Source organism: Hyla sarda, chromosome 6 (genome assembly GCF_029499605.1).
Source record: "Hyla sarda isolate aHylSar1 chromosome 6, aHylSar1.hap1, whole genome shotgun sequence".
NCBI lineage: Eukaryota > Metazoa > Chordata > Amphibia > Anura > Hylidae > Hyla > Hyla sarda.
The window spans coordinates 65210964-65235732 of record NC_079194.1 but is presented as its reverse complement, the minus strand read 5'-3'; the positions used below and the strand labels follow the sequence as shown (position 1 = coordinate 65235732).

Below are 24769 nucleotides of genomic sequence, written 5' to 3'. Positions count from 1 at the left end.
CAGCGGGGATAGGTAAGTGAACCTGCTGGGGCACATTACACTGCTATCCGACAGCAGCTTAAGCATTTTGCGCTGTCGGATAGCAGTTAATGCGATGGCCCCGACATATAAAAGCATCGTATGTCAATGCTGACATCAACATGCGATGGCCTCTGAGAGACCATCATATGTCGATTTTATCATATGTTGGGGCCATCGTAGGTCGGGGGGTTACTGTACCATGGACAAGACAAGGTGGCTGGTTGGCACCCCTCTGGGGCACATGCCCAACAGCACCCCCTAGCTATTTCTCTGGTATAACATACAAACTGTATATGAAAGAAGTGACTGAACACATTCCTCACAATCAGCAGAAGACCAGGAACAGAGGTTTCCTAAAAAGCTTCCTGTCACTTTCCCTCTTTAAACAGTTCTGAAAGAAGTCCTAACAATGACAGGAAAGAATGTGAACCCCTCGTTCTTCCTCCTGAAAATGTGGTAGAAAAACAAAGCTGTTCAATAGTCCTGTTCCTGTAGGCAAAAAAAACCCAGACAGAATCCACCTCCATAAGCTGCCGGACTCACAGGGGAGACGCTCTGCACATTGCTGGTAAGGAGCCGGAAATATGATTATATCATTTATATATATTTATGTATATATATATATATATATATATACATATATATCCATCTATATATATATATATATATATATATATATATATACATATACATACATAGATAGCATAGGTATCAAACTGTGGACCTCTAGATGTTGCAAAACTACAACTCCCAGCATGCCCGGACAGCCATTGGCTGTCCGGGCATGCTGGGAATTGTAGTTTTGCAACAGATGGAGGCACCCTGTTTGGAAACCTGGGATATACAGTAATAGTAGCACTTTAGGATATCTTCATATGCTGACACATTGCGGCCGCACAAATATCCAAATTTCTCCTTATGGTAAAGTGAATGATTTTAATAGTGTATTATTATGGTAGAAATATTCCGTAATTCAATAGTTTGCTTCAAATATACCCAAAAGTTAAAAATACATATTGATTCCGAATTGCTTACGGGTAACATAGGCAGTGTCGTAAAAATGTGGATCGTGCCTCCAAGACATACTAAAAAAAAAAAAAATGACTGTATGTAATTGAGATGGGTCTTCAGCCTTATGGACGCAGCGATTTTTTATTTTTTCACTTTTGCTTTAGTTTTTTCGTCCTCACCTTCTAATAGCCATAACGCTGTGAAATTTTCAACCTAGAAACCCATATGAGGGCTTGTTTTTTTTTTAACACCACCAATTGGACTTTGTAATGACCAATACTTTTACCACAATATCTACGACAAAACAAAAAAAAATTATTTGTGGGGCAAAAAAACAATAAAAAACATATAATTTTGCGCCTTTTGGGGGCTTCTGTTTCTCTGCAGTGCACTTTTCGGTACAAATTATGTCTTCTTTATCGTGTAGGTCCATATAATTACAATACCCAATTAATGTAGGTTTTCTGTTACTTTATAATTTTATGTTACTTTATCATTTCTTATATAAAAAATTTAGTATACTTAAAATTCCGACCCCTATAACATAACATGTATACGGCGATGTATATGGGGAAGGCAAATTTTTTGCACCACGATCTGGAGTTTTTTATCGATTCCATTTTTGTTTTAATGGGACTTTGTGGTCATTTTTTATTACATTTTTATGGTATATTAAGTGACCCAAAATAAGCAATTCTGGACTTTGATATATATTTTTTTTTTACCTTTTAGGCCAGTGACCATGCAGTTTAATTGTATTTTAATTGTTTGGACATTTACACATGTACACATATACATACACATATTTACGGCAGTACACATATATTTTGGTTTAGTTTTTTTTGGACTGTATTTTAGATTAAAAATTGGGAAAAGGGGGGGGGGATTCAAACTTTTATTAGGAAAGGACTAATTCACATTTATAACAGTTTTTTTTTACATATTTTATTCCCAGTTTTTATACCCTATAGAGACTTAATAAATGTAATCTTTAGATTGCATACACTGATCAATGGTATGCCATAGCACAGCATTGATCAGTGTTATCAGCGCTCCATTACTACAGGCTGCTGAGGCTGCCTGCAGAATTGGATTGCCAAACAGATAGGACTGAAGCAGGTAGGGACCCTCGGCCTGTCCTCTCAGTTGATCGGGACCATGCAATTTGGCTGTGGTGGTCCCTATCAGCTTCTCTGAGCAGGGCTGGTACAAGGATTTTTGCCACCCTAGGCAAAAGCTAATTTTTGCCGCCCCTTGACACCGTCCATTGGCTACGCCCTTTGACACGCCCCACCTTACTACTAGGGTGACACGCTGTAACAAACCTCCTCCTCTTGTTATCACCTTACTACTGGGTGACACACTGTAACAAACCTCCTAGGGTCAGTCCTGCAGGACTAGAGCCCTGCATAATAGTAGAGGAGCGCAGCGCTATCACGTCACATACATGGTAATAATTCCTGTGTATGTGATGTGACAGTGCTGTGCTCCGCATAGAAAAAACAGCGCAGCACCACTGACTTCCACAGGTGGCGCCCTCATCAAGATGGCGCTCTAGGCCTATTTTGTCTACGGCAAGAACCGCCCCTGTCTCTGAACTACTGGAAAGTGATTTTTGTCATTTTTAAATGCCATGATCAACTTTGATAGCGGCATCCAAAGGGGTAATGGCAGACATCACCCTGATTGGTGATGTCCGGCACCAGCTATCAGCAGCTAGAACCAACCGGCTATAAAGCTTCATAAACTGTAAGTCGAGAAATTTTATGCAGTTTGAACTTAGCCTTAGGCTATCTGCTCGCTGTTTTTTGGTCCATATTTTCAGCTTTAAAAAAATAATTCATACAAAAACAGAAGTTTTTTTCTTTTGGTCATATTTTTTTTTATAGTTTTTTATAGTTTTTTTTGCATTTTTACATGTTTTTTTTCAGATGTTCTTCACCTGATTTACTTGCTATAGCAGATGCACTTAAGCAACTTACAAACCAACCATCTTTTAGGAGAGAAAACAGCCCCCTTATATTCTATCAATGGACAATTTCTGAAGGTTTTTAGTCTATTTTTTAAACTCAATTCAGATGTTTTTCCAGTTAAAAAAAAATGGACTAAAATACTGTGTGTGAACATAGTTATAGAGTCCTTGAACGTGAATATATTTAATTTCTGTACCACTACCAAGTAGTATGAAGCCTTAAAGGGGTACTCCGGTGGAAATTTTTTTTTTTCGAAATCAACTGGTGCCAGAAAGTTAACAGATTTTTAAATTACTTCTATTGAAAAATGTTTACCCTTTCAGTACTTTTTAGCAGCTGTACGCTACAGAGGAAATAATTTTCTTTTTGAATTTCTTTTTTGTTCTTCTCTGCTGACACCTGATGCCCGTATCAGTAACTATCCAGAGCAGGAGAAAATCCCCATAGCAAACCTATGCTTCTCTGGACAGTTCCTGACACGGACAGAGGTGTCAGCAGAGAGCACTGCGGACACGATAAAAAAAAAAAAGAAATTCAAAGAGAAAATAATTTCTTCTGTAGCATACAGCTGCTAAAAATTACTGGAAGGGTAAAGATTTTTTTTTTTATAGAAGTAATTTACAATTCTGGCATCAGTTCATTAAAAAAAAAAAGTTTCCCACCGGAGTACCCCTTTAATATGGGAGAAATGTCATCTTGTGGAGGCTTCCATACCAGATCCCGAAAGTAGATTTACATAGAGCAGTGTTTCCCAACCAATGTGCCTCCAGCTGTTGTAAAACTACAACTCCCAACATGCCCGGACAGCCGTTGGCTGTCCGGGCATGCTGGGAGTTGTAGTTTTGCAACCCTGGTTGGGAAGCACTCACTTAGGCTGCATTCACATCTCGGTTTTACACTATGGGTGCCGGATCCGGCTGGGGGAGGGGCAAACCGGACTCTCCCGTTCCCTCTCTTTGCACCTCCCCCAGCCGGATCCGGCACCCATAGTGTAAAACCGAGATGTGAATGCAGCCTTAGAGAGTCATTTGCTAAACTATGTAGGCCCCTGTATGGAATAAAATTGCGCCATACGCCATTGGATGCCAATTAGAGATGAGCGAACTTACAGTAAATTCGATTCGTCACGAACTTCTCGGCTCGGCAGTTGATGACTTTTCCTGCATAAATTAGTTCAGCTTTCAGATGCTCCCGTGGGCTGGAAAAGGTGGATACAGTCCTAGCAGACTCTTTCCTAGGAATGTATCCACCTTTTCCAGCCCACCGGAGCACCGGAAAGCTGAACTAATTTATGCAGGAAAAGTCATCAACCGCCGAGCCGAGAAGTTCGTGACGAATCGAATTTACTGTAAGTTCGCTCATCTCTAATGCCAATAGAAGTTGATCTGTGTATATACAGGAATCATTCCTGAAATCATTTATAAATATGAAGTCCATGTAAGTGTTTCTGGAGATTCGTAGAATGGACGTAAAGTCATTGTGGGTAGAGTTGTTTTTTTTAGACCGAAAGACTGAAAATATGCTGAGAGGGCATAAAAAGGACAAAAAATAAATAAATTAAAAAAATAAAATAAAAGCAGAGGAGAACCTGTCATCAAGGAAACAGGATTTCCTCAGTAACATGACTATTCAAAATCACAATGGGGGAGATTTATCAAAATCTGTGCAGAGCAAAAGTTGCTGTGTTGCCCATAGCAACCAATCAGATTTCTGCTTTCATTTTTCACAAGGCCTCTGCAAAATGAAAGTAACAATCTGATTGGTTATTATGGGCAACTGGGCAACTTTTCCTCTGCACAGGTTTTGATAAATCTCCCCCAATGTGGATATATGAGATCGATGACTGAAGGTGACCCCCGCCACTCATCATTGCTTATGTTAGGATCACCATTTCTTAGGTAAAATGGTTGGCACACAAAGAAACTCCCACCATAATACATTTAGAATTGACAGCCCATAACCTATGGCACAGCATGTCCTTCTACCGACAGAGTAAGTCCATGTTCACATGGCAGAAAATATGAACAAACATTCTGCACATTTACTTGATGTGGTGGCACTAGGACCGCTCGGAAATGTGTCGTCTCCATAGATGGCAATGCGTTTCTGAGCAGAATGCTTGAATATGTGCAATGTTTCTGCGAACATCGGAATCGGCCGTGTGCACAGTGCAGCAGAATCCCATTGAAGTCATTGTGGTTGCTGCACGCAGACGATACCACCCCCACATGAGGTGGCTGGTATTACTGGCAGCCATTTGCCACCGCTTGGGAACCCAGTTTGATCTGCATGTAGCAGCTGCAATGTTACCCTTAAAAGGGGTTGTCCAATAATAAAACCTATTTTTATCTGTCTAAGAAATGACCATATCTTGGTAAAGAAAGTTATTTTACTCCCTTTATGTGGTCTTTAATGGTTTCCTTCTGCTTCTGATGCAAACTGTCTGATCTGGTGTCTTTAGTTCACCTTCCTGTGCACAGTATACCCTGTAACTGACTTACGGTCTAGAGTACATCCTCCTGTAACAGACTTCCTATTTTCACTGTACACCCTAGCTGGGAATTCAGCTAAGTCTCCCTTCCACAATGTGTGAGGCTCTTGTGGGCGCAGTGGGCAGGGTTATATTGAAGAAAGTGTAATGGGAGACTACAGAGTTGACTGAAAGTCCAGCTACAGTGCACAGCAGGAACAAGAAGTCTGTTAGGGGATGCACACCAGACAATGGGACAATGGATATAACAGACCAGACAGTTTGCATAGAAGTAGAAGGAAAGTAAAAGGAAAGCATGAAAAACACAGAAGTAGTAAAATAACAAAAACATTTTAAACTTTTTTTTAAACTAATATATATTCATTTAATAGACGGTTGAAAATAGGGTTCATCACTGGAAATCTTTTTAAAGGATCTCTCTTGTATTTTATTTAATTTTTTTGCAGCCTTTTGCTTTACTGTGGCCATGGAACTCCTCAGGGGTGTTTAAAAACCTTTACAGTACTGCAGCTCCACATCGAGAGGGGATCTCCTGCATCCGACACTGATCCCCCTGACTATCTATGACCATGAGGTCTTTGAAAATGGTTGCGTTGTGGGGCGAGGTTACTCAGACCCAACTCTTAACCTATCAGCTACAGCTTTTTTATTTTTTATGGCACATGTGATGACTACCGTATTTTTCGCCATATAAGATGCTCCGGCATATAAGACGCACCCAATTTTAAAGGATGAAAATCTAGAAAAAAAAGATTCTGAACCAAATACAATGTAAAGTATAGGACAGTGATCTTCAACCTGTGGACCTCCAGATGTTGCAAAAACTACAACTCCCAGCATGCCCGGACAGCCGTTGGCTGTCCGGGCATGCTGGGAGTTGTAGTTTTGAGACATCTGGAGGTCCGCAGGTTGAAAACCACTGGTATAGGAGGTAATACTCACGTATCCCCGCCACTCCGGACCCGTCACCGCTCGTGACCGCTGCCCTGGATGTTGCCCTCCATCGCTGTCGCCGTTTCCCTGTCACTCCGGAACGTCTCTGCTGCCTGGTATCCTCGGTCTCCGTCGCTGCCATCACGTTGCTCCTATTGGATGATGTGACGATGTGATGACGTGGAAGGAGAACGCCGGCCATGCAGGGGATCCCGGCACGGAGCAGACACCGAGGAGGTAGGTAAGGTCCCTCCCGGTGTCCTGTAAGCTGTTCGGGACGCCACGATTTCACCGCGGCGATCCCGAACAGCCCGACTGAGCAGCCGGGTTAGTGTCATTTTCGCTTCAGACGTGGCGGTCAGCTTTGATCGCCGCGTCTGAAGGGTTAATACAGGGCATCACCGCGATCGGTGATGTCCTGTATTAGCCGTGGGTCCCCAACGTTGATGGCCGCAGGGACCGCCGCGATATGACAGGGTTTTAATGTGTATTTGGCGTATAAGACGCACCAACTCCCCCCCCCCCCCAGTTTTGGGGAAGAAAAAGTGCGTCTTATATGGCGAAAAATACGGTATATATTTTTTCTGTTTGAACTGTTCCCAATATTGTTTATATGTGGAAAATTTTTCAATAAAAATGTATTAAATTAAAAGAAAACCTTTACAGTAAGTTAGAAGTAAAAAAATACTATACATTTTTTTTATTTGGGCGGAATTTTTCATTTGCTCTCTCCTTTATACAGGTAATTCACTATGGCTTGGTCAGTTCTGATGCTTCTGGGATTATCATTAAACAGCTGGGTGTCAGCAGAGCCGTATACTCCCTGCCCTGCCGAATGTACCTGCCTTCCTGCTGAGCGCCACGTTATATGCTCTAATGCCAACCTCACGTTTATACCACCTGGAATAGACAACTCCACAGCGGAGCTTCATATGGACCACAACCACCTAACAATTCTTCCACAGAGTTTTCATCAGGACATGGCGGAGATGAGATCCCTCTACTTGAGAAACTGTAACCTCAAAACCATCAAGTCCAACGCTTTCCAGAAAGTCACTGGTATACAGCATCTGTTTTTGGACAGCAATGAGATACAAGAAATGGAGAATGGCACATTTGATGATCTGAGCGGTTTACTTTATCTGTATCTATCACAGAATAAAATTAGCTATCTGCAACCAGGTACTGTACAAATACAGAATTAGTGCTAAATCTAATGACACATACATGAGAACAATATTTTGACTCTATGCGAATAGAGAAAAACATACGCTGAAAAGCCTTAAAACGTACCCGTCAGATCCAACAAAAATATATATTTTTTAAATATATCACTTAGTACCTAATCCTGACCATGTACATCTAATTTTTATGTGTCTAGCACCTTTATTTATTTATTTTATCACACTTTTAATTTAGCCCTAACCCTAAAGCTGTACTCACTATAGAAAACTCAGATAATGTGCGGTGACATCTGTATAGAAAGGACAGCTAGTATATATATATAACAACAATGGTGGGAGGGAAAGGCCCAGTTAGGGAGAACAAAATGTCACCAATTAGCCCGTGTCCGTGAGTCCCCACGCGTTCCGTCACGCCAAGTGACTTCCTCAGGGGTGGGACACACACACCGTGTCTCTCCACTGTAGTGCGGCTCAGTCTAGAGCCTTTTCAAGTGTTTTTAATTGTAAGTGTCTTTTCCTGTTGAAATTGTATATCTTGTGTATCCCAAAAAATTTGTTACTTTTTCATTATATTTAATGTGGTTGTGCATCCGTTTTTAGCATTGATTCTGATTCTATATACCAGTGGTCTTCAACCTGCGGACCAGATGATGCAAAACTACAACTCCCAGCATGCCCGGACAGCCAACGGCTAGGACCGCGCGGACACTGCAGTCTCCAATAGACTGAAAATTTCCACCTGAAGAATGGCGTTGCTCATTCTTCAGGTGGAAATACTCGCAAGCTGATTTTCTGTTCACAAATTCCAAAGTGTGAATTTGTGAATGCAAGCCCATTCACTACACTATACATTCTACCTGCAATTTCAAAGCGGAATTGCAGGCAGAAATCCCGTAGTATGAACTTAGCCTTACAGTCCCATTAAAGGGGTACTCCAGTGGAAAACATTTTTTTTTTAAACAACTGGTGCCAGAAAGTTAAACAGCTTTGTAAAGGACTTCAATTAAAAAAATCTTTACCCTTCCAGTACTTTTTACCAGATGTATACTACAGCCGAAATTCTTTTCTTTTTGAATTTCTTTTTTTTGTCTTGTCCACAGTGCTCTCTGCTGACACCTGATGCCCTTATCAGGAACCGTCCAGAGCAGGAGAATATCCCCATTGCAAACCTATGCTGCTCTGGACAGTTTCTGACACAGACAGAGGTGTCAGAAGAGAGCACTGTGGATAAGACAAAAAAAGAAATTCAAAAATAATATAATTTCCTCTGTAGCATACAGCTGCTAAAAAGTACTGGGAGGGTAAAGATTTTTTTTTTTTATAGAAGTCATTTACAAATCTGTTTAACTTTCTGGCACCAGTTGATTTAAAAAAAAAAAAATGTTTTCCACCGGAGTACCCCTTTAATGCCCATGGTTTAAGAACAAACTCATATAGGTGTTATAGTCAGGTGTCCACATTTCCTGGTCATGTGGTGTCTCCATATTTCCAATCCATTATGATTTAACATGTCATTTTTTATTCCAGGTATATTTTCAGTGCTGAGGAATCTTGTTGCGCTCTACTTGAGGGACAATCAACTGACTGAGATTTCGGACGGGTCCCTGAGAGGTCTGACCCAGTTACGCTGGCTTGACTTGGGGTTTAATATGATCTCCAATATTTCTAAGGAAGCTTTTGATGACTCCAAAAATCTTCGTAAACTGGAACTGGAAAACAATCTCCTCACCAGCGTCCCTTCCTTTAGATCTAAAGTCAATCTCCAGACGCTGCGTCTCAGCGGGAACAGTATCAGGAAGCTGTCCCTTACTTCTTTTAGTAAAAACTTAAAAAGTCTCAGCGAACTCTATGTTGACAATGTAGGACTTAAAAAAGTAACAAGCATGGCTTTCAGTAGAATACGCAGGCTTGACGTGCTTGACTTACGGAACAACAGCTTGACATCTCTCTCCGTGTACCGAATGAAGAGCTCCACCACACTCTACCTCAGCGGTAATCCCTGGAAATGTGACTGCGCCATCGCTGAGCTCTACATCCGAATACTGCTGAGTAATAAGAAAGACCCAGAGCAGGAGGTGCAGTGCAAGAGCCCCAAGGGACTCGAGGGGAGAAGTCTGACTACGCTAAATGTAAGTATGGTATATAGGGTCAGCATTAAAGGGGTACTCCAGTGGAAAACACTTTTTTTTTTAACAACTGGTGCCAGAAAGTTAAACAGATTTGTAAATTACTTCTATTTAATAAATCTTAATCCTTCCAATACTTAGCTGCTGTATACTACAGAGTAGGGATTGACTGATATCGATTTTTTAGGGCCGATACGATACTCTGTGGAGGTTAGGGCCGATAGCTGATAACTTATACCAATATTCCGGTATAAATTATCGCTATTTATCTCCCCCCCCCCCACCCCCCTTCAGCGACACTGCTGCAAATCATTGATTTAAAGCGGGTGCTTTAAATGAATGAACTGCAGCGGCTTTTGCTGTGCCAGAGACCGCTGCCGCCCACTTCTCTCCTCCTGAGTCCTATCACCACCAGCTCGCCGCACCCCCCTGGCCAGAGATCGCCGCCGCCCCATTGCCTCCCCCATTCTCGGTTTTATAATTACCTGTTCCCGGGGTCCACGCTACTTCTGGCTCTGGCAGCGTCCTCCTGAATCCTGAACTGTCACTGTGCGCACTGACAGTGACGTCACGTTGAGGACATCACTCGTCATTGCGCAGCGCACAGCGTAACACAGGACGCCGCAGGAGCCAGGACCCCGGAAACAGGTAATTATAAAACCAGGAATGGGGGAGACAATGGGGCAGCAGCGGCGGTGATCTCTGTCCGGGGCTGTGCGGTGGGGGGGGTGGCGCGGTGCAGGGGTCAGGGCATTATCGGCAAGGTAATTGCCAATATCGATAACGTCCAAAATCGTGAATAGCGGCCAAACCGATAATCGGTCGATCCCTACTACAGCTCTGTGCATTTTAGGAACTGTCCAGAGTAGGAGCAAATCCCCATAGCAAACCTCTCCTGACAAACAGTTCCTGACATGGACAGAGGTGTCAGCAGTATTGTTGGGCACGAAATTGCGAATATTCGTTTTTTCGGACATTCGCATATTACGTCTTTTCACTTGTGGGCCAATTAGAATGATGCAAATACACTTGTCAGAGGTTATCAACAACATCTCTAGCAACCAATAGTAAAGTTGCCCACTCCCTCACTGTTTTCTTCCTCGCATATGCGAATATAACGAATACGCATAATTTGCGAATATAGGACGAATATTCGTCTATATATTCGTGAAATATTGCAAATTCGAATATGGCCAATGCCGCTCATCACTAGTCAGCAGAGAGTACTGTGGTCAGACAGAAAATAAATTCAAAAAGAACTTCCTCTGGAGCATACAGCAGATAAGTACTGGAAGAATTAAGATTTTTTTTTATATAGAAGTAATTTACAAATCTGTTCAATTAAAAAAAAAATATATGTTTTCCACTGGAGTAACCCTTTAAAACTAGTTGGGTCCGACTCCTTTGTGCACTGAAGGACCATTTGGCAGATAGGCTTCATAAGGTCCATACTTAAATAGTCCACTTTAATATATCTTGCTAAAGACCACTGGACCTTCAAAATGAAGATAAAACGGATTATATACCATTTGCGGTAGGAGAAAGTCTTGCATATATTAATATACTCCACAGCTCTAAAGAAAAGATAATCAAGGACAGTTGGATTATTTGCATGATACCCAAGGATTTTTGAAAAGAAAGCTGGTTACTGTGAATGTTTTTGATATCAATATGGTTTTACCAAGGTCATATACAGTACTATGTCATACATTTGTGAGCAGTTACAAAACATCATGGCACCAGTACCTGTCATATTAAACAACATTTTATTTTTTATATGTTAATCAGGACCTAATCCTGATCACTTATATACATATAATTTTTTGTGTCTAGCACCTATATTTCTCTCACAAATATCTTCTTTCCGTTGCTCACTTGGTTTGTCTATTTCTTCCATCACAAAATAACGTCCGTTATTAATAACGGCTATGACTGGTTAAAACAGATATGTAAAAATCCCACAGACTATAATGGGATTTTGTAATGGCCGTATGGGATTTTGTAACGGCTGTTTAACGGCCGATTTTCAGGGTTTTCATAACGGAACATTATACCGGATCTTTAATACGGATGAATGTATAGTATTGAAAGGGGCCTTAAAGGGGTACTCCGGTGGAAAACTATTTTTTTCAAACCACCTGGTGCCAAAATACAAGTAATTTACAAATCTGTATAACTTTCTGCAGCAGTTGATTTGAAAAGATTTGTTTTCCACCGGAGTACCCCTTTAAGGAATAGATGATTTTCTCTCTGGTCTATCCAGAATTTTGTTCTAATTTATGTCAGAACATAGTTTTATAGCTATCAGCGCTCTGATCTAATACAAAATTTTGAATTAACTTTGGGCATAAAATATTCAACCAGCTCAGTTAAAAGTATGAGCAACTGATATACCGTATATACTCGAGTATAAGCAGAGTTTTCTGCACATTTTTCGTGCCGAAAACGCCCCCCCTCGGCTTATTCTTGAGTGAATTCTCCGCCTGTCAATCCCTTCTCAGTGGTCTTCAACCTGCGGACCTCCAGATGTTGCAAAACTACAACTCCCAGCATGCCCGGACAGCGCATGCTGGGAGTTGTAGTTTTGCAACATCTGGAGGTCCGCAGGTTGAAGACCACTGGTATAGGAGGTAAAACTCACGTGTCCCCGCCGCTCCTCGGGTTAGAAGACCACTGGTATAGGAGGTAAAACTCACGTGTCCTCGCCACTCCTCGGCTTATTCTCGAGTGAACTCTCCACCTGTCAATCCCTTCTCAGTGGTCTTCAACCTGCGGACCTCCAGATGTTGCAAAACTACAACTCCCAGCCAATGGCTGTCCGGGCATGCTGGGAGTTGTAGTTTTGAAACCTTTGGAGGTCCACAGGTTGAAGACCACTGCGGCCTTCATCATCATCCAGACCCCCCCCCTTTAGTTTTGTACTCACCTCCCCTCGGTGGGAAGGAAGGGTGAGCTAGTCCGGGTCATCTATGCTGCAGGGACCGTCCGGTGGGGAGGGTTAGTCGTTCCGGGCTGTCCATTTTCACCGGGAGGGCCCTCTTCTCTGGGCTTGCCCCAGACTAGTGACGTTGCCTTGACGACGACGCACAAAGGCCACAGTGGTCTTCAACCTGCGGATCTCCAGAGGTTTCAAAACTACAACTCCCAGCATGCCCAGACAGCCGATGGCTGTCCGGGCATGCTGGGAGTTGTAGTTTTGCAACATCTGGAGGTCCGCAGGTTGAAGACCACTGATGAAAGGAATTGACAGGCAGGGATGATGTAGGGGGGGGGGGGGGATGATGACGAGGGTGTCTGGATGATGACATGGGGGGATGATGTATTTCCCACCCTAGGCTTATAGTCAGGTCAATAACTTTTCCTGGGTTTTTGGGGTGAAATTAGGGGCCTCGGTTTATATTCTGGTCGGCTTATACTCGAGTATATACGGTAACTAAAAAGTATTTTTTTTAATTTTTATTTCTCCTTTCTTACAGATATTAAATCTCAATTGCAAATCCTTTGCCGTTGACGCTACAACCTTTTCCCCAACAAAGCAAACCGAAGGGCATTTTATAAAGACGTCTCCATCAGTGGTGACTAAAAGCACAGCTGGTACCACATTCAGAACCACTGCTGGTACCACATTCAGAACCACGCCACAAACATCTCCTATGTGGATTAACACAATAGAGGAGGATCCATGTTTCGCAGATGACATATCTAACATCTTAGTGAAACCAGCAGAGGAGTATTCTCTTGTCGTTTCATGGTCCAGCTCCAGAGATTACAGATACTTCCAGGTATATTACTCTGCTGATGACCACAAGGACACATTGCGAATTTCTGGAGAAAAAACACATATCCAACTTTTCTACCTATTTCCTGGCACAACCTATTCTGTTTGCATTGTCCCTCGAAACAAGGACATTATGACATGTGAAAACCCAAAACCCAAGCAGTGTGCAAATGGTCAGACCAGTGGACTACCAGAAACAGCGTATCATATCCACTCTCCACCGAAGGCCACCACCTCTCCATTTGTGATTGTTGGCTCCACAGTGGCTGGTGTAGTGATTTTAGCAGCGATTATTATCAGTGTCTATACAATGCGTTCAAGAAACTTTCAGTTCCAACGATATCACAATGAAGATGAAATGGAGGGCAGCAAGCAAGAGGAAGCCGATCCATATAAGTGGGATAACACCTATGGAAATATAGATGAGGATAGGCATATCTATGTTACTTCATCCAGCGTATGGGGAATGGAAAATGATAAACTTGACTGTAGTTTGGCCGAGCCCATTCCCTTACCTTCAGTTCCACAGTATGGTTCCCACTGATTTCATGTATGTTGTAGACATTAAAGGGGTAATCCGCCCCTAGACATCTTATCTCCTAATCAAAGGATAAGGGATCAAATGTCTGATCACGGGGGTCTCACGGCACCCCAGACATCCGATGCATGGAGCGAACTTCGCACCATGCCGGATGACTGGCAATGCGGGGCAGAGGCTCGTGATAACCCGGCCATGCCCCCTCAATGCAAGTCTATGCATTGAGGAGGCGTGGCCGTGACATCATGACCACCTGACGCTCTAAACAAATACCGGGTGCAGCAGGGACATTGCGGTGGACCCCCGCGATCAGACATCTTATCCTCTATCCTTTGGATAGGGGATAAGATGTCTAGGGGCAGAGTACCCTTTAATGTGTAGTAATCCAGAACAGGTTCCTATTAAAAGTCACAGTGAATCAACCAAACGTCAGACAGTATACATCTATAAGAATACGACCACAGTATGGGCCTGTTGCATTGTCATAATTTATTTTACTACAAGATCTATTGCAGGAATACTTGGCTTACACTTGGATTTCTGCTGGGGATGAGCAGTCTGAAATGCTGCAGGTGCCCAACTCACTTTTTGGATGTGGATTGTTTGGAATTGATGCAAAATTTAGCACAGAATCCATGCCCTTGCTATGGAACAGAAATGTCTGGCATGGCTAGTAGAGTTGACATTTTCACCATTTATTTCTAAGTAGAACAAAATGCAGTGAACCTGGCCTTCACATCACAATCGCCCCTGCACCCATCATACTATCGTTCCTTCCCTCACAGTCATGATGGCACTGTTCCTACTCCAATTCCAGCGGTCACAGCCATGTTCCCCGTCTCAGTCCTTCTTGGGGGTTATCAGTTCTCGTTGAGAGGGTTAAGCTGGTTTATATAGACTAGCAGAAAACTTGCAGAATATATAGGCTGCATTCCCATAATTTAGGGGTACGGCAGCCGCACCTTATTTATTACAGCTAGTGGACCATATCAGTTTTTGTTGCCGGACTGAAAACCGCAGTCTTCTTTGTATCTGGCTACAAAAACGGATACCGCTCAAAAATGAGCCGATCTGAGTAAGTTGCTGATTCCATCCAGCTCTGACATAAACGGGGTACAGCATGGGTCCAGTGGGGATTTGGCAGCAGCCGGTTTTCTAATTTTTATGCTGGCTGCCCCTAAATTGTGATGTGAATGCAGCCTAAGCCTCAGCCAATAGGGAGAAAACTGTCTCTAGTGCCACCCATGGGTAGCATAACCTGTAAGTCAATGACTGCCCCATAAAAAAGCCTTTGAACATGACAAAAATTTTGGTTGTTGAGAAAATGCTCCTTATGTTCTAAATAAAGCTCCACATGCTCTAATAGATGGGGGAGGGGCAGTAAACATCGCTTATATAGATTTTAGTAAGGCTTCTGACACTGTCCCACATAGACGACTTATCACTAAACTACAGTCATTGAGGGCAGACATTCTGCTGTGTGAACGTGGCCTTAAAGATAGGCAGACAATGTAATAGAGCAGCAGGAAATGCAAGCAGAATGCTTGGGGGTATAGGGAGAGGTATTAGCAGAAGGACAGAAGTGCTCATGGGTGTATAGGGTGAGGTATTAGCAGTAGAAGGAGGGAAGTGCTCATGGACATCTTCTGCACATAGAATAAAGGAGCACAGCAAGTAATTAGCGCATATGTTTTTGCCGCAAATGGTCAAAATCGCTTTATAAATAGCGCATTTTGCTGTGATTTCAGCCATTTGCGGCAAGAACCGCATGTGGTAATTTGTTGCAGTACTGCAATGCGTGAACACAGTCTAAGAGGGCTGTTACATCAGCAGCAGTGTAAAGCCATGCCCCCACAATGTTTATGGCTGTATTTTCCCCCCCCCCCAAATTTTTTTTAATGAAAAATGGCTGAAAACAAATAACCAAATGTTAAAGACAATTTTAAGTGGCAATACTATACACAACCTTAAGGCAGGAAGCCAAAAATGGGCAGACATTCTGCACATTTGAATGCTCTGAAGGGCGATCGGATCGCTCGGAAATGCCCCGTCTCATAGATGGCAATACATTTTCAAGCGAAATCCGCCGAAATAGACATATCTATTCTTCCTGCCGACATCGGAATCGGGACTTCCGTGGCAGATCTTTCTGCAAAATTTCACATGTGCACAGTGCAGCAGAACCCCAATGAAATCAACCGGGCTCCCACAGAATTCTACCCTGTAATTATAGCATTCAAGAGAACTTTGAAATCTGCTCATCCTGGGCGATGTAGTCAAGTGGGTGGTCCTGATAAGTGATTGACAGCTCTTTATACCTACACTTAGATAGTTGTGAATCACTGAGCAGGACCGCCCACTTAACCCAAAAGGAGCACAGATTTAAATGAACAAACAAGATGTTATACTGAATATTTTCCCAAAAACCTACATAACCATCTGCTCAGCTCCTCCTGCTCTATAACACGATGCCTGCAGATTGGACTCCATTTTCATGATAACAAGTTTAAGCAGCTGTGCTCTCCCCCTGCAGATTAATCCTTTACAAAAAGCTGTATCCACCTCTTTTAGCTGATGCTTATTACACATGAAGTTCAGGCTTTTGGTGGGCGGGGAGGAAAACAGGGTTTGTGTACCACTAATTTGAAGCAAATAGGAATCATTTGTGAAAATATGCACCAGGTCTGTGATTAGCTTTTGGTGAATCTATTAGTAAAATAGCTGAATCTGTTCTTCCAGTGTATTCTTTGTACCGGTGACGCGATAAACACATCAGATGAACTGATTTGCTCACCCTGAACCTTTGCCAGATTGGAGCACAAGACTCCACTTCGCACTTTAGATGCTGCATAGAATCACCCCCTCACAGATGGTACCTCCTACTGAAATATAGAATGACCACATTATTTCTCTGCTGAAATAAACATAAAAATCTACTTCCTTGTAATACTGAGGGAAATAATCAGACTTGTTAATGATATGAGAAATAGATTTATCAATTTTTTTTTAAAGCAATGACAGCCATCTTGGTTGCTGTGGCAGATTTTTACACATTAAACATCTGCTTCTCTAGAACCACTAAAGCTACAGATGTATACCTTGTTGTATGTAAACTGTGATCCACACTCATTTGTTCATTACAAGCCCATTGACCACATGCTTTGCCCGCCATATGGGATTGCACAATATCTACAAAATATCTTCATTTAATAAAATAAAAATTCTCCTTAACACTTACCGTAAAATCTCTTTCTCGAAGGATCCATTGGGGGACACAGACCGTGGGTGTATCTTGCTGTCTCTAGGAGGTATGACACTATGGCAACAAAAAAAAAAAAAAAAAGTCGGACCCGCCTCCAGGCCCTGAGCTAATCAGTTTTAGTACCAGAGCAATAGGAGAGGACCGAAAGATCAAGGAAAAAAACACGAACTGTCCGAGAACCAGAAGAAAAAATATAACTGAACACACCCTCGGACAGAAAACCAAAGAGAAACCCAAAAGGGCGGGAGCTGTGTCCCCCAATGGATCCTTTGAGAAAGAGATTTTATGGTAAGTGTTAAAAAAAATCTCCTTTTCTCTATCGGTCCATTGGGGGACACAGACCGTGGGACGTACCAAAGCCGTCCCTTGGGTGGGCAGATAATCAGTTAGGCAGACGGCTGTTCCACTGCCGCCTGCAGCACTTTACGGCCCAGACTAGCATCAGCCGATGCGAAGGTATGAACCCGGTAGAACCTCGAGAAAGTGTGCAAAGATGACCAAGTAGCCGCCTTGCAAATCTGCGAGGCCGAGGCCTTGTTCTGGAGAGCCCAGGATGCCCCAACAGAACGGGTAGAATGAGCCACAACCCGGAAGGGAGGAACCTTCCCCCTACAGCGACAGGCTTCTGAAATGGCAGAACGGATCCACCGAGAAATGGTGGCCCTGGAAGCAGGTTGTCCCTTGCAACGACCTTCCGTAAGGACGAAAAAGGAATCACACTGACGAAACGAAGAAGTGATAGAGCGGTAAGACCTAACAGCCCGAACCACATCCAGTTTGTGGAGTAAATGCTCCTTAGGATGAGAAGGAGCGGGACAAAAGGACGGAAGAACAATGTCCTCATTGAGATGAAAGGCCGAAACAACCTTAGGCAAAAAGGAAGGATCTGGCCGGAAGACAACATTGTCCTGATGAAGCACCAGAAACGGAGAACGGCAGGAGAGAGCTGCCAATTCAGACACTCTCCGAATGGGGGTGATAGCAACAAGAAACGCCACTTTCCAAGAAAGGAGGCGCAGGGACACCTCCCTAAGGGGTTCAAAAGGTTCTCCTAGGAGGAGCCCCAGAACCAGATTCAAGTCCCAAGGGGGAGAAGGTGACCGATAAGGAGGGGCAGCATGCGCCACTCCTTGAAGAAAGGTCCGGACATGAGAATTAGAAGCCAGAGGATGCTGGAAAAGAATAGAAAGGGCCGAAACCTGACCCTTAAGGGAACTGAGAGACAAACCCAGTTCCAAACCCGACTGCAAGAGAGAAGACGGGGAACAGAAAAAGTACATTGGTAAATTTTTGCCGAGGAGGGCTTACGAGCCCTGAGCATGGTGCGAATGACTTTGGAAGAGAAACAGCGGTCTCAACCGCCATGCCGTCAAATGCAGCGACTGTAAATTGGGGTGGCAAAGAAGTGGAAGGCGTAGTGGAGTGTCGTCCAGGAGCCTGACCACGTAGGCGTACCACGACCTTCGGGGCCAATCCGGAGCCATCAGTATAGCGGGAACGTCCTCCGCTTTGAGCTTCCTCAGAACCCTGGGAAGGAGTGGAAGGGTAGGAAACAGATAGGGCAGAGCAAATCCCATCCAAGGAATCACTAGGGCATCCACAGCTAGCGCCAGGGGGTCCCAAGACTTTGCCACAAACGGAAGGATCTTCTGATTGTGCCGAGACGCGAAGAGGTCCGTGTCTGGAATGCCCCAGAGGTCGCAGATCTGCACAAAGACCTCTGGATGCAGCGACCACTCGCTGGGTTCGGCTGAGAATGAGAATCTTCGTCCCCTCAGCCATGGCTGCCGCGCTGCAAGTGCCGCCTTGCCGATTTATGTACACCATGGCGTGGCGTTGTCCGACTGGACGCGGACAGGGACTGAAGCAGGGACTCCCAATGAAGGTGGTAAAGAAGAATCGCCCTCAATTCCAAGATGTTTAATCGGAAGAAGGGCTTCCCGGGGCGACCAGAGGCCTTGAACCGTCCAGTCCCTGAACACACCGCCCTAGCCCGACAGACTGGCATCTGTTGTAACCACCTGCCAGTGGAGGGGAAGAAATGATCGCCCCTGAAGAAAGGGGGAGCGGAGCCACCAGAGCAGAGACTGACTGATCCGACAAGGGAGAGCAATCTTGCGATCGAGAGACAGAGGAGAGCTGTCCCATCGAGAGAGAATAGCCAGTTGAAGGGGACGGTAATGAAACTGGGCAAAGGGTACGGCCTCCATGGCCGCTACCATCCGACCCAAGACTTCCATGCAAACGCGGATGGAAACTGGGACCTGCGCCCGAAGGGAGCGGACTTCTGACAGGAGAGAGTCAGACGTTTGTCCGGCGGAAGGCAAATCCGGGCAGAGGCCGTGTTGAATTTAAGGCCCAGGAAGATCAGAGACTGGGTGGGAGAAAGGACAGACTTGTCCCTGTTGACCATCCACCCGAAGCGACCCAGGGTCTGGAGGGTGAGATCCACATTCTCCAGGGTCTGGACTCTGGTGGGAGCCTTGATGAGAAGGTCGTCTAGGTAAGGGATCACCGAGACTCCTCTCGACCGCAACAGGGCTATCACTGGCGCAAGGATCTTGGTAAAGACCCGAGGAGCAGTGGCTAGACCAAAGGGGAGGGCTACGAATTGAAAATGCCCCACCGCAAAACGGAGGTGCCGTTCATGGCCGGGAAATATTGGAACATGGAGGTAGGCATCTTTGATGTCCACCGAAGAAAGAAATTCCACTTGTTCCATGGATGCCACTACCAAACGGAGGAATTCCATTCGGAAGTGGCGGATGAGAAGATGACTGTTGAGACGCTTGAGGTTCAGGATTGGCCGCACCGAACCGCCCCTTCTTGGGGACCACAAAAAGATTGGAATAGAAACCCCGAAAACGTTCCCTTGGAGGAACGGGGACAATAACTCCCTGGAGAAGCAGGGACCAGATAGCCTCTTGAAACTGCTTCGCCAGAGGAGACCGGGGAGCCCAGGACTGAAAAAAAGATCCCTCGGGAGGGAGGCAAACTCGATTCGGTATCTGTTGGACACCACGTCCCTGACCCAAGAGTCCTGAATGTGTGTGGTCCAGATGTCTCGAAAAAATAAGAGACGACCTCCCAACTGAGAAAAATCTGCGGGTGGGGGCATGACTTCATGCAGAAGTGGGTTTGTGGTTGCCCGATTTGGCCGCAAAACGGCCGGAACGGTTGGTGTCCGACTTCCAAGACGGGCGCGCCCGGAACGAGGGAGCCTTCTTGTTCCGCGAAGGCGCCTACCCCGACCCCTTATTGGGGCCAAAAGTCCGAAAGGAAGAGGACTTCCTCTGGGAAGTAGAGCATGCCTTATTTTGAGGCAACAAGGAACTCTTACCCCCCCCGTCGTCTCAGAGATAATCTCATCAAGGCGCTTGCCAAAAAGACGGGCACCAGTAAAAGGAAGCTCGGTGAGAGACCTTTTGGAAGCGGCATCTGCATCCCAAGCCTTAAGCCACATGGAACGGCGGAGGGCCCCCACGTGACACACAGCAAAGGCAGCACAACGGGCTGACTGCATGGAAGCTGTGCACAGAAATTCCCCAGCTTTAGAGAATTGGAAAACCAAAGCAGACAGATCCTCTGGGGGGGATCCCGCCTGGATACCCTGACGGAGTTTTGAGCACCACACCATTAGGGCTTTGGACACCAAAGCCGAGGCGAAGGTGGGAAGTAGAGAAGAGCCTGCTGCTTCAGAGGCAAACTTCGCTAAGGACTCCACCTTCTTGTCCGTCGAGTCCTTGAAAGCAGCCGCATCTGCCAGCAGCAGTGTAGTAGTCTTAGAGAGGCGGGAAATTGGTGGATCCACCGAGGGAGGGGAAACCACCTTAGAGACAAGGTCCTTGTTGAAAGGGTAACGCACCTGAACCTTCATCATTCCCGGGAACCTCTTGTCTGGATGTTTCCATGCAGATTCCAGAAGGGTGTCAAATTCAGCGTGAGAGCTGAACCTTTGAGGTGCTGGTTTGGCACGATGAAAAGGATACTTCAGGAGTCACGTCCGAAGATCCTGGGTCCTCTAAGTGAAAGGTGTCTCTTATGGCCGCAACCAATGAGTTCACCGTTTCAACTGAATTCGCGTGGTCTTCCAAGTCACACGCCGATTCGAAAGCCTCATCCGCCAGTTCACCAGGAGAATGAAGGAGTGGAGGCAGCCCTGGAGGGGGGGCGATCCTGACCGGGTACGCAGCTCTGGCGAGGCAGAGTGGCGACGCCGGGAACGTCCTCTGGAGGAGCGACGTTTGTGACCAGATGTGACCCACGAGGGGAGCGCCCACATCTACCTGAAGACACAATGGAAGAGTCAGAAGATGCACCCCTAGTACGCTTTTGAGAGCATGAAGTATGTGGAGAAGGGGAGCGGGGCCCTTTAGAGGGCCGGCGCAGGGCAGACCTCTTCAAGGCAGACACCACGTCACAGGAGGCCTCAGCCACCGAACGGGAGACTTGAGTCAAGTCAGCCATATACTGGGACAGGGAAGAAACCCAGGCTGGAGGGGCTGCCGAATCCACCGGAACTGAAAGAGCAAGGTCTGCAGTCAGCTTTCTGTTACCTGCATCACGCCGAGCTACAATGTGCGAGCTAGGCGAGCAGGGAAATAGGGGGACCCATGAGGTAAAACCCCAGGAGCTGACCGTTGGCGAGAGGGGGTGAACATCGCATATACGCAATGTCTGTGCCCCCTCAATCGCAATGGGCAAACAGTGAGCCGCAGTTGCTGAGTCCCCAGGAATAAAAAAAACTAACATTCCCTAACTAGGAAAATAATAAAACATAAGACCTGGTCTGGAGAAATCCAGACCATGTCCACCTCCTTCAGACACTAAGCTAAAACTGATTAGCTCAGGGCCTGAAGGCGGGTATATCCTACTGGGAGGAGCTGACTTTTTTTGTTGCCATAGTGTCATACCTCCTAGAGACAGCAGCATACACCCACGGTCTGTGTCCCCCAATGGAGCCGATAGAGAAAATTCAATTACATGTAGATATCTACCCATTAACTTCAATAGGTATGAAAAAAATCAGTTGCAGAAAATATGCAGCAGCCCGTGTACGCATGAATGTACCCTTAGGTGACAATATTCAGTGCCATATGCAAAGACCTGTCTCTCTGGAACATAAGTGTTTACTTTCCCAAAGTAAGATTTCCAAGCAGAAAACTGCTGGATAAATTTAACATTGACGGGAACAAGTTTCCCCCTTCACCCTGCTGAATTTACCACTGTGGAAATTGCGTATTCCGGACCCAGTGAAAAAATAAACATGATTATTCTTTCAGCAAAATGGCGTAGGTCTGTGTGGTCCTAGCGCCGATTGATATGATTGGTGGCCGCTGCACTCAGAACATCTGCTCGCAATTTCGCCGGGTGGATAGCCTGGAGCGAATGCACCTTTAAAGCAACAGATGTACAATTTGCTGTGTAAAGTTACACTGTGATCTAGATTTGTATGTCCTTATTAAGTTATTTGACCACGACAAATGGGGATGAAGGGGTAAACATGCTCATAGTTCTTCTCTACTTCTGTCAATGCAGCCACTTGTTTAATGACTTTACTCCTCTGACCTTTAACCTGTGAAAATCATGTGCCGTTGTAGACGTCTATTGTTAGATACCTTTAGGTAACCCATATGTTCAAGCAGCTAAGAGCCCAGTAAGGTCAAACCACCTTTCCATGGGGTAGAGAATGAGCTCTTGAAGAACATGTCGGGAAACAATGGGTGAACGCATGGTTAAAAAGGTAACAGGGAAATAATATCTCCTTTGCACCACTTTGCCTCCCTAGAAATGGGGCACAAAAGTGAGGTTAAGCTGCAATTTTGCCCCTTTTTGTAGAGATTTTACAGTCTACCTTTTAACCCCTTAAGGCCGCAGGGTTTTTCAGCTTTTTGCATTTTCATTTTTTCCTCATCACCTTCTAAAAATCATAACGCTTTCAATTTTCATAAAAATCCATATGATGGCTTATTTTTTGCGCCACCAATTTTACTTTGCAGTGACATTAGTCATTTTACCAAAAAAATCCACGGCGAAACGGGAAAAAAAATTCATTGTGCAACAAAATTGAAGAAATAATGGCATTTTTTAACTTTTGGGGGCTTCCGTTTCTACGCAGTGCATTTTTCCGTAAAAATAACAACTTATCTTTATTCTGTAGGTCCATACGGTTAAAATCATACCCTACTTATATAGGTTGGATATTGCCGTACTTCTGAAAAAATATCATAACTACATGCAGGAAAATTTATACGATAAAAATTCTAATCTTCTGACCCCTATAACTTTTTTTATTTTTCTGCGTACGGGCCGGTATGAAGGCTCATTTTTTTGCGCCGTGTTCTGAAGTTTTTATCGGTACCATTTTTGTATTGATCGGACTTTTTGATCACTTTTTCATTATATAAAGTGACCAAAAATACGGTATTTTGGACTTTGTATTTTTTTTTTTGCGCGTACGCCATTGACCGCGCGGTTTAATTAACGATTTTTTTTAAAATAATAATTCGGACATTTCCGCACGTCGCTATACCACATATGCTTATTTACACTTGCCAATCAATTGCCGAGCGGACGCGACAGAGCAAGGTAAGGGGACCTCCGCTCGCGTGCTAGCTGATTTGGACATCGCGATTTTACTGCGATCGTCCCGATCAGCCAGACTGAGCTGCCGGGAAGCTTTCATTTTAAAGGGTTAAAGGGTCATTTCTAAAGGGTTAATAGCGAGCAGCACAACGATCGGTGCCGCACGCTATTAGCCCAGGGTCCCGGCTATCATTAGCTGCTGGGACCGACCCGGTATGACGCGGGGTCACGGTGTGACCCCGTTTTAAATACCGGGAGCGGGCGTACAGATACGCCCTACGTCCTTAAGAGGTTAAAAGGGGTACTCCGGTGGAAAACTTTTTTTTTTTTAATCAACTGATGCCAGAAAGTTATACAGATTTGTAAATTACTTCTATTAAAAATCTTAATCCTTTCAGTACTTATCAGCTGCTGTATGCTCCAGAGGAAGTGGAGTTCTTTTCTGCCTGACATCAGTGCTCTCTGCTGCCGCCTCTGTCCATGTCAGGAACTGTCTGGAGCAGGACAGGTTTCCTCTGTCCGTGTCAGTTCCTGACACGGACAGAGGTGTCAGCAGAGAGCACCGTGGTGAGACTGGAAAGTCTGACCACAATTCAACTTCCTCTGTAGTAAACAGCAGCTGATAAGTACTGGAAGGATTAAGATTTTTTTAATAGAAGTAATTTACAAATCTGTATAACTTTCTGGAGTCAGTGGATATGAAAAAAACAAAACTTGTTTTCCACCAGAGTACCCATTTAAGAACACTAAGCTGAAAAACTTGTTAGCTCAGTTCCTGAATTTCTCTCTGTTTCCCCTGGAGTTTGCATACAAAGTGGTATACCCAAGTTCATACTCCCAACCCCAAACAGCAATAAAAACAAAATG

The 24769-nt window shown here is 44.5% G+C and overlaps 1 protein-coding gene across 2 annotated transcripts; it reads left to right on the top strand.

Moving 5' to 3' along the window:
- The first annotated feature begins 366 nt into the window (after positions 1-366).
- LOC130277540 (chondroadherin-like) lies at positions 367-14105 on the top strand. 2 transcript variants are annotated; one of them, XM_056528220.1, is made up of 4 exons: positions 367-589; positions 7172-7611; positions 9141-9742; positions 13216-14105. In XM_056528220.1, the coding sequence occupies exons 2-4, from the start codon at positions 7182-7184 to the stop codon at positions 14059-14061; spliced, it is 1878 nt and encodes a 625-aa protein (XP_056384195.1). In that variant the 5' UTR covers positions 367-589; positions 7172-7181; the 3' UTR covers positions 14062-14105. The 2 variants fall into 2 exon arrangements, with proteins under 2 accessions (XP_056384195.1, XP_056384194.1); XM_056528219.1 differs by lacking the exon at positions 367-589 and adding an exon at positions 4762-4903.
- The last annotated feature ends 10664 nt before the right edge of the window (positions 14106-24769 follow it).